The sequence below is a fragment of the Daucus carota genome, chromosome 6 (genome assembly GCF_001625215.2).
Source record: "Daucus carota subsp. sativus chromosome 6, DH1 v3.0, whole genome shotgun sequence".
NCBI lineage: Eukaryota > Viridiplantae > Streptophyta > Magnoliopsida > Apiales > Apiaceae > Daucus > Daucus carota.
This window is the reverse complement of record NC_030386.2, coordinates 26,308,378-26,324,637: the sequence shown is the minus strand read 5'-3', so window position 1 is coordinate 26,324,637 and position 16,260 is coordinate 26,308,378. Positions and strand designations below refer to the sequence as shown.

Here is a 16,260-nt window from a genome sequence, read left to right as displayed (position 1 = left end):
ATCAAAGATCATCGGGTTTTAAACCGTCATCTTTTTATCAAAACACAATCTATACAAAGAACTTCTTAGCTTAAAAGAAGAACTTCGATATTTGATCAAATTTGATCAAATTTAAAATCGACGAGATTTGGAATACACACACAGTTAAGTGCCATCTTGGGACCACAGCGATAATGATTAGCTTCCACTTACACAACGTCTACTCTTATCTTATGATGGCTCTGCCGCATTGTCTATAGTAATATAGAATTAACAGTTGTTTCGTAATCAAAGTTGAACCTTGTCGGCACACCCATTCTAAACAAATAAATGAGTTGAATATTCATAGCACAAATGTATTGTATCCACGCAGAGCTAGAGGGGTAAAAGGGCCACCTAGTGTTGTCACTGGCCTCCAATTAAAAACCCTAAACAAACCGGCCCAAAGGAGAGATCGAATCCCTAAAGGCAGCCACTGCAATACTACTCCAGCAAAGGTTAAGGACAAAAGGTTAAAAATAGAATGATTACCTGTGTGAAATGGGTCCCATACTTCTCTGCTTTCTGGGTCTCCCTATTTTTTGACTTGGGATCGGCCCCACCTCGACCACCATTGTCTTTATGGATTGAATCATAAAAAAGAGCACCTCACGTGGAGTCTGAACCAAAGGCTCCAATTTACCTGCTCTTATTTTTAACATTTTTCCAGATTAATTTGTTTTAATCTTTGATTAACTAACATGCATATACGGATTACAGAGGACATAAAGAATAAATAAAAGTTTCTTTCGAAACAAAGTAATATTTTCTTTTCTTTTGCTTTGTTAATATATATATTTCCCCCCTTTTTTTAAAGCTCCACAATATAATTCCCACTCATTATCTTTGTTGCTTAAAGCTTGCCTCCTTCCTTATCCTCCTCACTCACTCTCTCTTTCATACTCTCTCTCCTCACTTGCATCTAAAAAACACATCGAATTTCATAAACCACTTTCATTGCAGCTCACCATATATATAAAAGTAAAGATCTAGTGAGAAGGATAGAGAGACTCATAGATATATAGCTTATACTATAAAAGATTCATACATCACCAATTGGAAAGATTTTGATTGATCAAGAAAAACACACAAGTGTGTGTTGTGTGTTGTTTTAGTCCGCTCGTTGCAAGAAAAACGGCTATTTTCGACTATCAGTTTACATCTTCTATCAACATATAATGGAAGGAGGTGATGATCATCTCCACCGGCCGAATTTCCCGTTCCAATTACTCGAAAAGAAAGAAGATGAGGCGTGTTCAAGCTCGGGATACCCTCCTAACCACAATTCTTTGTCGATAACCACCACCGATACAAACACGAATCTCAGCCGATCCACTTCGAATCTCCAAGTGGTATCGGCCGAGCCAGCGAAGAAACAGCCGCCTAAACGCACCTCGACTAAAGATCGGCATACGAAAGTCGACGGCCGTGGCCGTCGAATTCGCATGCCCGCGTTATGCGCGGCTAGGGTTTTCCAGCTCACGCGAGAGCTAGGTCACAAATCAGACGGCGAAACAATTGAATGGCTTCTACAACAAGCCGAGCCAGCCGTTATAGCCGCGACTGGTACCGGTACAATCCCCGCAAACTTTACTTCACTCAATATATCGCTTCGGAGCTCCGGGTCAAGCATGTCCGTACCGTCACAGCTTCGGTCCACTTACTTCAATCCCAATTTCTCAATGCCGCAAAGAAGAAGCTTATTCCCAGGAATCGGATCATCATCCGAAAACAACGCGTCAAATCTCCTTAGTTTTCAGTCACATAATCAGAGCCCTAGCCACATGTTTCAACCTAAAAACGAAACGACGTCGTTCGAGTTATCGGAGACGGAGGAGAATTTAAATCGGAAGCGTAGGACCGAGCAGGATTTATCGCAAATGGGGACTTATTTAATGCAATCGAGCACAGGCTCATTGCCAGCGAGCCACAGCTCAGTTCCAGCTAATTTCTGGATGGTGGCTAATTCGGGGAATCAAGTCATGAGTGGCGACCCGGTTTGGACCTTTCCAACCGTTAATAATACCGCTGCTGCGGCTTTATATAGAGGAACCGTTTCGAGTGGCTTGCATTTCATGAATTTTCCTACTCCCGTGGCGCTTATGCCTAGTCAGCAGCTAGGTGCCACGAGTATTAATAGCGGTGGTGGTGGTGGTGGCGGCGCTAATGGTGGCTTTAGCGAAGCACAATTGAGTATGCTTGCTGGTTTAACACCGTACCGACCTATATTCGGGCCCGGGCTTACGGACTCGCAAGCCAGCGGGTCTCATTCGCATCACGGTGGTGATCACGGCGGAGATGATCGACATGATACAAATAGTCACGACCATTCCTGATTAATCATCGATCATTTCTCTACTACACTTGTGTGTCGTTTGATTTGTAACGCACGTGAGGTTTGATTTGCTCTAAACATTAATCTGATTTTCGTTTTTTTTAAAAGTAATTTATTATTATTATTAATATTTTGATGTCAAGATGTCAACCTTTTTGTGTGTGGTTAATATATGAAGGGGCCAGACCTATTTTTTTCGCCCTTCTTGGTTTGGGAAGACATTATTGTTTTTATATGGCCACTGGTTTTCGGTTACACTATACTTCCATTTAGTTTCCATCAAACAATTACCATCCATGCAAATTCCGTCTGTATCCTTACTGCATGCTATTAGGTTTTGGGTTTAACCTAAATATGCACTAATCTCCGACTAATTCCTCGATCAATTTTCGTGCTTACCTCACTAATAACTTCGTAAAATTGTGTTTTCTCAAGCATCCGATCTCGCACGATCATTACATGTCGATGAACTCATCAACTTATTTCAAAATGCATCACATCTTATCAGAATCCTTGCTGCCTTCTATTTTCAGGTTTAACCTAATGGTGATATCTTCTGCATATATATAGCTACCTATCTAAGTTCATCACATACTTACAAGGTTGAGCTCTACTATGGTGACATCTACACACTTGAATGTAGACATGAAACTTGTGTGAGTGCATTATTGTTCAAACACTGTAGGAGGGAATCTTATCGCAACGAATGCCAGCCCTCAACTATGGATATCTGAGTACATATATACATATCATATACATGTAGACAGTGAGCAACTGTATAATAATATGTACAGTGTGAGGAAGAGTAAGGGCTCCATTCTGGTAATTAAATTTTAGAAAATTTTATAAAATTATCCATTTTTACAAATTTTTCCAAAAATACGGTCAAAATTGAATGTGAGTGTGTGCAATACTGGTTAAAGTAGATGTTTTTGTTGTACCTTAGATTGTTTATAAAATGGTACCGTATTTCTAAATTTTTTTTGCAAAAACTTATTTTGGAGAAAAATCCTTAGATTTTTGACTCAATAAAAATTATTAATTATTTTTAAATTTAGTTTCATATTCCATTTTTAATACAACATTCATTTCAAGATTTGAGTTAATTTTGAATATTTTAAATTCTGATTCCCAGATATACATATATGATTATATATATATGAGAAATGGGACAGTGAAATGGGACACTGGGGTCCAAACCTTATCAGTCCAGGTGTTGGCTGAGGTGGGTGAGACCCACAGCTTATAAGTCATTAGCCTTTGCATAAACCGATGTATAAATTCAGTAACTTTATATCACTGACAAACAGGTGGATCATTCTTCATCTTTTTTCTCTTTTTTCCCTAATTTCCTTTTCATAATAAGTCTAATTAGTACTGGTATTTTATATGGCCCAGAAAGAGCCAAGAGGGCATTGGTTTTATCCATTGCTGGCACAATAAAGATCGGGGTGGTGGGTGTTATTGACCCTACTGCCACTTCTCTATCTGGACCGTTCATTCCTTCTTTTGTGGGCCAGCCCAGATGGGCTCACTTGAATGATTAGTCTTCACCTGTCATTTCAGTAGAGAATTGTGTGGAGTTTTTAGTGACCCATGTTGTTGTTACAATGTTTCCCATCAACATTGCTTTTCTAACTGCTGCCTACTGTTTTAGAAAAATGCTTACATCCCTAGATAATTCTAGTAATTAAATATATCTACATGCATAATTTATGCATAAAGTGAACCTTTTTTTTATATCAGGCCGTATCATCAGTCATCACAATGATTTGCTTTCAAGCTGGTGGACTTCATAACTGTGGTGTGCTGTCCGATTCAGTATTATATTAATCCCTCTGTCCTGTTTATATGATTTAATTATTTTAGAGTGGTAACAATTTTTTTATTTGCAGGATTTTCATTTATTAATATAGTCAAGTTTGATCATTTATTTTATTAAATATTTTATGTTATACGAATTTGAGTTTGCTAAGAAGTGACTCGATTTTGAATTAACTACTACTCCCTCCGTTCCCATGAGTTATATTATATACATCTTAATATGATGATTAATATAAATAAAAAGGTGAAAGTAATTTTATTGAGAATAATTATAGAATACATTAAGAATAAAGAAATGATTTGTTCGTCATGGTTCAGTATTTGGCGAGTACTCTTTAGTCTGTATTATAACTTGCCGTTCACACATCTGTTCCTTTGTTAAAGGTGAGAAATATCTGTTTGAAAAAATATATGAAAAGTTCAATTATTTATGCTCGCTTCAAAATAAATTAAATTAGTTCTACAGTTGTACATGTAGCTTACGCGCTACTGTATCAACTTTAAACTTTTACACAATGCCCCACTGATTATTGAAATAAGTACACGCTCTTCTGTTTATTTTTTGAGGAGATTAAATTCTGTAAATTGTAGTCGGCTAAATTTGATTGGTTGACTTGTTATATCATACGGATTAACGGTTTCTGAGGTAGGTCCATTTTATATCAACTTGGCTGAGACATTGAAATTAAAGTGAAGTGTTCTGCAGAAGGAACACCGATTTGATACCAATTCATTTGCTGCTTTAGTACCGTTTACAATACGGCTAAATATATTATAATATTTTCTTTTTTCAAGTTAACTTCGGCTTAACTTAAGAGCTCTCCTGATTCCGCTCCAGTGTATATTTACCAATTTCACAACAGTACTCAAACACACGCCCTTTTATTATCTCGGAGATGAGAGCTTGATAAAGTATTATAATTCTTGTAAAATATAATTTTATAGACTTTTTTAAAATGAAAAATTGATCTTTTAAAACCGTTTCAAATAATATAATTTTTTTTTTTAAAGAAATGAGAGGACGGACAGAGTAATGTTTTAATTTTGTCAGTCTTGATCAAATATATACCTGAATATGTATGGTTTATTTTCGCCACATATACACAAATGCCCTAGTCTCAGCATGATTAACACATACCTAATCATATTTGCGGTAACTATCATCTATAACAAGCAAAAGAAAGTAAAAGCAAACATGAAATCAAAAGCTGAAAGATATGAAATGAATGTGCAGCTACTTATCCAAACAAGGAAGTCTTCACAAACCTCCCGTCTCAAAATATTCTTAATGGTTTAGTATATATGTACACACAGATACACAGACGACAAGCACATCTTGCTTTCCTCAACTCTTTTGAAAGCATTAAATGGCTCCTCTGTCAAGTTCAAAGTGGTCCTGCTGCTGCTGCAGCTTCAATATTCACTACATCAAGACTCAAAGAGTCAAGATTGGGATGGTACGTACGTGAATCCTGCTAGCTCTACAACATGTGGTGCAACTTCATGCAGACACCTTCATCAAATGAAAAGTTGCCATATATTTTCCCCAACCCCATTAGACATCATAACTATTGTCAATCAATTTTTCCAGTTATCAATCATGTTTCTATGTGTACATTCACACATATCACAGTGGCGGAATCATAATTCCAAATTTTCGGGTTAAGATAATAATTTAGTGATTATCCAAGTTTAGCCAAGATCGGTAGAAAAAATTCTACTGATTTCTGGACCTCACTCGAAATATTTACGAATCATGAAAAATTTAGTAAGGTATTTTATGTGAAATATTTCGGATCGGATTTCCTGAAATTTTGGTTCCGACATTGCTTGTGTTGGCATATACGAGTGACAATAAAGAAGTGTCTGGTTGGTACACATAATGCACATGGGTACGAAATTGGTCCCCAATTTGTAAGAAAAAGTCTTGTACCCTATATGAGGTATGAGGATTAGACTAGTCCGAATATTTGTCTGCTTATTTGATTTGTGTAAACAACAAGTCGGCATCTAATCAGAAAGTACTCCTATATATAGATGTGGATTAGAAGGTACTTAGGACAATCCTGATTTTCCTAATTAAGGGGGCTGGAGTTAAAATCCGTTGAGAAGGGAATGATGTTACTTTATAGGAAATGTTTTGGTTCTTTTGAGGTAAAGGGTTTTTTGGAGATAGTGTTTGCTGAAGGTGCAGAGACATTACTAACACTCCATGTGCATTTCTTTCTGGCAATTGCAGGTAGTGCATGGTAGTAAGTATTGAACGAACTTTGTGAGCCTGTGAGGCATGCATGACACTGTGACAGTACCTACCCACTAGCTTTAATGTTTGAGACCGGGAAAAGTACTGATTCAGAATTTTCATTTGTTTTATTTACTGTGATTTATGTTGTGTAAATTTAAATTATAAATGTATAGTGGATTAGTGTAGTTAACTAGAAAGCATATGAGTTTTGGCTTTGCATATGTAAAGACAATGAATCATTAAGCTAAACTCTTGTGGTACTTTTGTTATTGGTAACAGTATGATTGTTGAGTTGAAAAGTTGCTGTATGATTTATGAACATTGTAATCTATCCTCGACTTATCTAAGTTTATTAGAGCAAGTCTAATAGGTTACCTATATGATGTCCCAAACTCATATTTAGGTAATGTGTCAAAAAAATGCACTCCAACACTATCCTAGTGTTATCCTAAACCACTAGCACAACCTAAATTCTCCTAATCATTATCTATTTATAAGTAACCCCTAGCCATTACCTATTTAATATTTATGAATAAAATAATCACCTCCATCCTTCCTTTTTTGTCTATTCTCTCCTTTTCCCCTTCTCTCTCTCAAATTTATTATTAAAATAATCTTAGGAGAACAAATATAGGGATTACTATTGGAGTTGACACTAAAAATATATTACCTAAATCAGGATACACTAGCACTCATTATTTTATATTATTTATAAGTAATGGGATATGTAACCTATTGGACTTGCTCGCCATTCCAGTCGGTGGTGGAACCGGATCGACCCGCTCCATCCCCCGCCTGAAGACTTTCAAAAAAACGTTATTAGTTGTAATTTATTCATGGGTGATGTGTGCCCCTAAAAGTAAAATAAATGCAGCACCCTTGCATTCTAAATACAACTATCGGACTGAATCAGCATGTTTCAGATTTCACCAAAGCCCCTGCTGAATCAAACATGCAACTTGCTGATGTAGTTCACTAAAAGCGTTAAAAAAAAGACAGCAAGAAATTTTGCTAGGTTCTGTATTCTGATCGTATGACTTCGATAAAGAACCACATACCTTGTTTGGTTAAGTTGAAGAGATCGCGTACCCCTGATGGCTGAACTAGTATTGAAAATTAATCGGGCCTAAATTAGTACTCCTTCCGTCCCAAATTGTACGAGACAGTTTGACTAGTACAGTTTTTAAGAAATGAATTCTTGACTTAATCTTAGCCACATAAAAATAGGCTGTGGGTTATTAAATGAGGGTTGTTTATGAATATGTGATTGTAATAATCTTAAATAGATAGTCATAAATGGAAGGGTAATTCTTTTTGAGACATCCAGAAAAAAAAATGTCCCGCATAAAATGGGACATAGGGAGTCCTGTATACTTTTGAAGGCTGAAGCACGGCTGAAAATGTTAGAAAGCAACCGATACATGGTAATAAAAAATTAAAGAGTTGCAAAGTAACTTATTTGATAAAGATAAAATTTATTTTGAAAAATGGTTCATATTTAGATATTTTTTTCCTGTTTAAAAAATCTGAATCATAACATCTACAAAGAACCGTATCCGGTGAACTCCTTGTTCGCTCATTCCTCATCCCGTGATCCTGAAATATGGATTATTATCTAAAGTATACTAGCATGGCGTATTCCTTCCATTTGAATATATATATGGGTTCAGGGACGAAGCCAGCAAACATTTATAAGGGGGGCCAAAAAAAATTCTTCGCTCCGTGAAATTTTTCGTTAACACAGTAAAATATTCAATATAAAATAAATACAAAAATACTAGTAAAAAAATTATAGTAAAACCTTGCGCTCTTTTAAACCAGGAAATCAAATATATAGTTGTGTCAATTAAAATATTTAGCTATTTCTTTTTAGATATATAAGAATATAAAATATCAGGAAACTCATCATAATAACTCTAAATTATACGATAATCTTTAATTAGCAAGTAACACACATTAAATGAAATTGTACTTAAAAAAAAAGATATTGTATATTAAACAAGAGTGAGTAAAAATTTTACAATATCTCAAAAACTAAATATTATGCCTATTAACCTTACAAAAAATTTATTATACTTATTTAGAAGATGACAAACTATAGTTTAAACAAGTAAAAATATTACCTGGATGATGAAATTTGAATTGACAATGAGTAGACAAATATTAATATTAATTAATAAACTGATAATGCACGAGGACTGACTCTATTCTATGAAAATAAATTTTCATAAATAAGTGAGGTATAAGTTTCTTGGATAAGAAAGACCTCCACCAAAAATTCTTATTTTTGTAAAAAAATTATATTGACGTTTACCTTTATCACATATCACATTTCACGATCTTTTTCTTATTGTTAGGTCCAAAGTATCGTAGAAGGGGGGGTTGAATACGATACTCACTACAATTTAAAATTCTTTCGAATCTTGCGGATAAATAAATTGCAGTCCTGTAATGGGTTTCGTGTTCCGGATATTTATTGGGTCGGTTTCTGAGGATATGAAAATATTAAACCAACACACAATATTTTCCAAGGTATATCTGTATATTGATAAATACCTCGAAGGGTGCTATAAATCCAAACCCGAAGGTTGGCTACAATGGCTACTACTACTTACACTCACAAACCCTAGCTTCTAAATATATATATAATACAAAACTAAGCTAGAGTTTATTTGTGTGTAGTAGTGTGCAAGGCACAAAGCCATTCCACCATAAAGGTGGTGAAGAGTGTTACTAATGAGAACAAAATCCATGGGTATTTATAGACTTTTCATAAACTAACCATGGTTAACGAGTTCGTCCTGGACGACTTGAGTTCGTCCTGGACGAATTGAGTTCGTCCCAAGTGCTTCCAATGTGTATGTATGTAGAAATCCCATGCCTTAGAATATTTTCAAGCTTTAAGCATCCATAGGGCACCAATGGGGCGCAACTTGGGCGCAAGTGGCGCTAACACCCTCACAGGGCATCACTAGGGCGCACACCAGGCGCAACTTGGGCGCTAACAGGCGCTCTAAGGCGCAACTTCCAGGCGCAAGTTCAAGGCGCTTCCCAGGCGCTCTAAGGCGCAACTTCCAGGCGCAACTTCAAGGCGCAACTAGGGCGCTCTAAGGCGCAACTTCAGGAGCGCAACTTCCAGGCGCAACTAGGGCGCTACTCGGGCGCTCTAAGGCGCAAACTCCAGGAGCGCAACTTCCAGGCGCTACTCGGGCGCTCTAAGGCGCAACTTCAGGAGCGCAACTTCCAGCCTTAGTTTCTGAGCAAGGATGTTCATGTACTCAGCAAGGGCGCCACTGGAGATTACTAGGCGCAACTTGGGATTTGCATAGCTAGCTTCCAAGTAGACACGTGACATCATCATTTATGCACATACTATAATATATATATATACACTTAAATATATATATGTTTATGTATAATATAAATACATATACTATATACATACATATATTTATTTAAATATATATACATATAAATATACATATACATATGTTTAAAAACATATATACATATATATTATATATATTATATTTAATTAAATATACGTATATACATATATATATAAATATATTTGTACATATACAAATATATAAGTGCACACATATATAAATTAGGCCATTTCCCGATATGACGGTTGAGCAGTAGTTGCATGGAATTATATCAGCTGACTCTGGAGATATTCTGAAGGCTTGACTTGAAATAGATGACTTGATAACTTGATCAATTTCTTCGATTGATAAATACTCTGCATAACTTCATACGTGATGACGCTTAGTGCACTGGTCTGGTTCACAAGCGACTAACACTGAAGTCAAACATTGTACCGTCTTTGTCAGCAAACATTGATCAGTCGGTTCCGGGTTAGTTTATGCTTCAGTTTGTTGATTATAAATAACCAACCAAGATATATAGAAATATCTTGCTTCAGGGGTTGCACTGAAATCTTTCGAGTACTTGGACAACATCTTCATTGCTTCCACAATCTTGAATACTTCAATCTTTATTCTTCACTGAGGCATGAACATATTAATGAACTTCTTTCAGTGAACTTATTCCTTCAAGACTGTAGATGGCTTCTTCAACCTTTGTCTTCGTATCTTCCAATTCCGGTGCAGGCGTAGTGTTATTTACTTGTCCTGTTCTATTGTTGAGTTATCATCCCTATGTAACAGATAGGGTTGTCTTTACATTTAGACTTACAATCTCCCCCTATTTGTTTGTTAATCATAACAAGCAAATCCTCTGGAGGATAACTCAACTAACACTAGAAAAAGTAAAATCCTGGACTAGTAAATAATGCTACAAAGTTTCTGGATCATATAATACATTTCCAGATTTCATGAATAGAAATAACAAATGTGCATATCACCTTTATTTCTCTGGTTCTTGCTTACCTGCCAGATAATCCTCATAGTCTGTCTTGAAGAGAATTCAAAACATTCCATTATGCAAAGAACAATCAGCAGCTTCATTGAATTCTTCAGTGGTCATGAATAAGTTCCTTTCTACCACTTACTGAAGAATAATTGCATCACCTTATACTTCTCCTCCCGTTACCTTGATCAGGTTCCCCTTAGTTATAAGTAGCTATCTTCCTTAGATGAAAGATCAATCCTCCTTCTTAGTTGAAAGATGAATCTCCCCTTCAGTAGTACACAGCTAAAGAGTAGTTTACTCCCTCTTAGTTGTAGACAATAGAAGAAAGCTAACTTACTTTTTCTTTCCCCTTTCATATATTCTCCCCCTTTCATATATTCTCCCCCTTAGTTGTGGAATCCTCCGAGGATATGTGATATCAAATAGGTCAAGGAACGTGTACAATACTTCCTGTACCAAAAGATAATCTCCCCATAGAAAACTACACAACGCTAAAGCTGGGTTCGAAAAAAAAAGGAGTTCAGAAGAAGGGTTTACTTTGATTGGGTTGGTCCCTATGCTAAGAGAATAGGTTCCAAACAGAAAAGTAATGAATAAGAACTGACATTCCAGTAACAACATCCACTTTGTCTTTAGGTATAAATTTGGTAATTAGTAGGTGTCTCACTAAAATGTTCTGCAGGTGTATCACTCAACACTCAATTTTCTCTCGGTTTTTGGGTAAGGGTGTCACTCACGAATTCTGTAAGTGTATCCCTCCACACAAATACTGAGCTTCCAAAATGCTAAGTACCTTCAAGAAAATCACCTTAGCCACCCTTAAAGGGGGTCACCGGTGGTGCAATGGGAGTTCGTAATTCCCAGTCCCTGCAGACTCATCAGATAAATCCGAATCATGGTCCACAAGTTGCCAACCACTAAGTGGCTTATCCAATTAAGGATCCAGAGTTGTTTGCTCTGGGAGGTTAGACAAAGGCTTAATTATGGCAAAGGCCTAAGTCCTCCTCAATGTCTGTGAAGACACTTGATTCAAGTGAATCATCAATCATAAGTTCACACCGTGAAATGGAATGAACCATAGTTGCTTCCGTCAATTCTTTCAACAACTTGTGAGCTTTCAATACCAATTATTATTATATGTACCTCACAAGTGTTTCACTCTTCTCAAAATCCTATGTGTTTGCACTCACTCATGCTCACATATTTCTCATTCTGATATCTCACTGGTTCTTCTCAGAATCTCACCAAGTGTTTAACTCTCAGTGTTTGGCTCACAGTGTTTCTCTCAGCACTCAAAGTATGGTCTTCTGTACCTGCATGAGAAAATCACCATAGCCCCTTCAAGAGAGGTCACTGGTGGTGCAATGGGGTTTCGTAAATCCCCGATCCTCAACTGACTCATCAATAAATTGACTCATAGTCAGAGAGTTGCCGATCTCCTATAAATAGGAAATCCATTCCGATTGGATCCAGATCTGTTCTTATCTGGGGAGGGAGACGAGAATCCTGAAGATTTGGCAATTGAGATCCTCGTTTCCTCCTTACACCTGTAAAGGCATCAACCATCTTATTTACCGTAAAATGGTAAATGAAGAAGTTGCTTCTGGAACAAAACCTTTAACCTTATTGTGCACTATCTTGTATTGTGTCCATAATATTTTCTGTTTAGGCTCTTCATCAGAGTGATTACTGATGATGTGCTTGACTCAATACAAGATGCTCTGGCTGACGAGCGAATTTCAATGGACTCATCCTGTTGAGAGAATGATTCTAGATACTGTTTGATTGCCTTTTCAGCTCTATATTCTTTTGAGAGAATACAGATGAGCAACAGTTACCTCAATTTCGAAAACACCTTTTCTTCTTGAGAGGTAGAGCTGTGGGTACACTATCCCTCACATCCTTATTTGCTGTAACGAGTACAGTTTCTCCCTCATTGACTTTTTGTTTGAAAAGTTCCTTATTACTCCAGGGGGAAAGTTGGGATGTATTCTGAATTTGGTTTTATAGTCTGGGATAAAGATTGTTGGTTTTCAACCTTATGACTATCTAGGAAAGCCAAGAGGCTGATTAAGTTCCGAAGAACAGAATGAGATATAAATGCACTTTAGAAAATCTATGATTTTAAATGAAAGCAATTGCATTTAATCTTTTGAGAAAAATGAATCAGTCGTGACTGTAAAATGTTTTTCATAAAGAATGACAATCACAACCGATGAAAGAATTAAAGTTTTCCATTAAAAACTAGTTTGAGTACGAGAGTCTGAATCTATACATAAAAGATTTAAATGAACTTGTCTTTGAAAAAGACACAGACTCCTGTTTCTCACTACAATTTAAAAAGGGAAAAAGAAAATTTATGCGCTACAGTGTATAAAGCACTCACCACAATAATTAGTAAAAAGGCCTCATACTAGCACATCGTCAAAACAGACGCTGCAAGTGACAAAGATCACCAAGTACACAAATACAAGATAATCAATATCTCGTCTTATGACGCTACATGTATAGATGCAAAATATTCTAAGAAGTATTTATGAAATAGAGTAGTGGATACCAATTGTTGAAATCAATTGATAAGAAAATTTCTTTGAAGAAACTCACCACTCCAGAACATAAATACGAGACAGAATAAAGATTTTGTTGTCTCCCTTACACTCAGAATACTAAACACCTAAAATATATTAGCACTAGTGGTTTTAAAAAATATGCAACAATATTTCACCAGTGCCAATGCATCACAATCAATTCACAAATAAAACATCAATAAAGCATCAAAAATAGATACCAATAAAATATTTCAAAAATGAGTTAATCATGCTTCTATTATTCTATCAAAGTCAATAATGAAACAAATAAGCATATAATTGTCATGGATCATAATTTAACTAAGATAAAATAATAATTACCTACGCAATATCATATAATTATCAAATCAGCATATAACAACTAAAATCATAACAATCATACAAAGATATTCGCAAGCCCGAGGGAAAGTTGAAGAAAAGTTCACGAGTCTTATACATGTAAGCATTTAAGTACGACTAAACTCACCCAACTCCTCGCAGAAAATATTAACAATTAATAGTAGTGATATACATATAAGCATGCAAAAATATCACTAATACTAAAAGTATCACAACTATATGCAGTTAGACATGAAATAAAATACCAATTAATAAATCATCCAATATCTAACACAAATAGCTATGCTTCAAATATATACACTAATATAAATGGATTCAGCCTAGAGAGAATCTAAGTAACTCCACGAATACTAGTATATCATGACTAAATTCTAACTAGATTCTAACCATATACCAATTACTGATACAAGTAACAAGTCTAGAAACAAATAAGTCATGCTTCAGATTTTATACCTATAAAAATGAATTCAACCTAGAAAATTATCCTAAGTATGTTCACAAATACAGATATATCACGACCAGATTATGACAAAGTTCTCTACTAGATACCAATTGTTAAAGAGGTATAGGTCAAGAAAAATAACATAATTAAGTCATGCTTCATGTCATATCTAATCATTTAAATCATGAACAAATAAGTCATTTAATTGTCATGCAACATAATTTAAATAATTGAAATAACAAACACTCATGCTAAAACATATAATCACCATCTAAGCATGCAAAGCAATAAACATGGCAATCACATAGAATAGCAAAAAGCACGAGGTACCGGATTTTAAATAAATTCACAAGTCCTATGTATAGACAATTTAATACTCATGAATTCATTCAAGAAATACGATAGACATGCTCATGAAAGAAGTAATACCTTATGTCAACGAGCACTAGATCGAGCAGTAGGTCCTTAGGTTCCAATAGCAAGATCCTTAGGTTCCAGGGAGTAGAGAGTGCTTCACAGAGTTGCTGGAAATGGAGTTATTTCCTTGTTCTTGACATCTTTTTATTATAACAAGAAATCAACCTCCTTCCACGAATGACAGCTTCATGAGAAAACAAATCCCCTGTCTTTCTAACAATCTGTAAAACAATATCTATATAGTTGTACAGGTTAAGCACAGTATCTTTAGGGTACCATTCCAATAGATTAGGCAATCCCCAAAAATAACTATAAACCTCTTAACAACTAAATGGACAGGTTCTCCAAAATCCACTCAGAACCATGAACATTGACATAAAGAAAATATAACATGTGATCATTTTGCAGTTAAGTAAAGTGATGAGTTGAATACCTCTAAGACTTGATATTTCAGTTGATGTACCTTTCTTGTACTGATCAAGTTCAGTGGTTGTTGGCTTAAGTCTTGGCAGGTCTAGAATCCTCAAAGATGCGCATATTCAAAAGATCCTTGACTTCCTTTTATTGCCATCATTCTTTAGGCTAACTAGTAGATGTTCGGTGAAATCTACACTACACGCAAGCGCACGTGATCACAAGTAATATATTAAGTTCGATCCCACAGAGACTGGTGAATTAAGAATACGCACCTATGCAACAATGTATGATCAATTATCACTGCTAAGACAATTAACAAGGATTGGGTTCTTTTATACTAATAATTAAAATTACTAATCAAATTCAGAATAGGAAAACACATGGGATTCTAACTTCATTATCGAATTCATCTAGAATTGAAATTACTGATTAACATGCGACTGTTGATCCTAATCAGACAACACGGAAGTAATACATGCCAACTCTCGTTGCACACATATCATACCAATCAAAATCCACAATTAAGATAGAAATCTCATGGACACCAACAAAGCTCAGACCCTATATCTCTATAGCGGTAGTGTAAGCAGAGAGGTTTAATAACAAGTCGTCTATCGTGATTACACAGGGTGATAAAAATAGTTCAAGTCTACCACAAATTATGTTTCATTCACATAATCCTATGTTTACATGGCATAGTTCTAAATTCAATCATCCACTCTCGCTTCAGAAAGAATTAACACACAACTTAGAAGTTAGCTACGCTTCTAAGAAGAATAAGCACGGCTCATGCAAAGCAATCAACATATGTCACAAAATCACGTAATTATAATCGTTACTAGACTACATCGATAAATCCATTAGAATCCCATGAAGGCGGTTAGTTCATAATCGAACTAATCGACATCATGGGTTCTAATGAAAGCATGATAAAGAAAAGACGAGAATTAAATAGAATAAAATGCTTGAATTAATAATAATAAGGATCACACGTTACAGATTTGATGTTCACGATCTTGCTCGAAACTGTCACTTCCTCGCGAAGAACGATCTAATACAAACTGATAATGTGCTTCGAATAAAACTAAAACTATGATTACGATATTAAACTCTTCTCAAACTACGACTATGAGGCTAGGGTTTTTACACACGAGAAATAAAAAATGCATTGACTACGTCAACCGGGCCTCGACCGCTGCGAAAATCCATCAGAAAAGCTGTAAAAATCGGCCCGGGGAGTTTCTGCGGAGCGCCACCG

At 35.7% G+C, this 16,260-nt stretch overlaps 1 protein-coding gene across 2 annotated transcripts; it reads left to right on the top strand.

Annotated features, from left to right (window-relative positions):
* Positions 1-840: 840 nt before the first annotated feature.
* LOC108224572 (transcription factor TCP15) lies at positions 841-3,237 on the top strand. Of its 2 annotated transcripts, XR_001807410.2 has the most exons (2): positions 841-2,414; positions 2,887-3,237. XR_001807410.2 is itself a non-coding variant. In XM_017399236.2 (1 exon), exon 1 carries the CDS (start codon positions 1,197-1,199, stop codon positions 2,352-2,354), a length of 1,158 nt encoding a protein of 385 aa, XP_017254725.1. In that variant the 5' UTR covers positions 841-1,196; the 3' UTR covers positions 2,355-2,610. The 2 variants fall into 2 exon arrangements, 1 of the variants encoding a protein (XP_017254725.1); XM_017399236.2 differs by lacking the exon at positions 2,887-3,237 and having other exon boundaries at positions 841-2,610.
* Positions 3,238-16,260: the final 13,023 nt, after the last annotated feature.

Coding starts and splice junctions, on each gene's coding strand:
- LOC108224572 (XM_017399236.2), top strand. CDS start 1,197: ATGGAAGGAGGTGATGATCATCTCCACCGGCCGAATTTCCCGTTCCAA.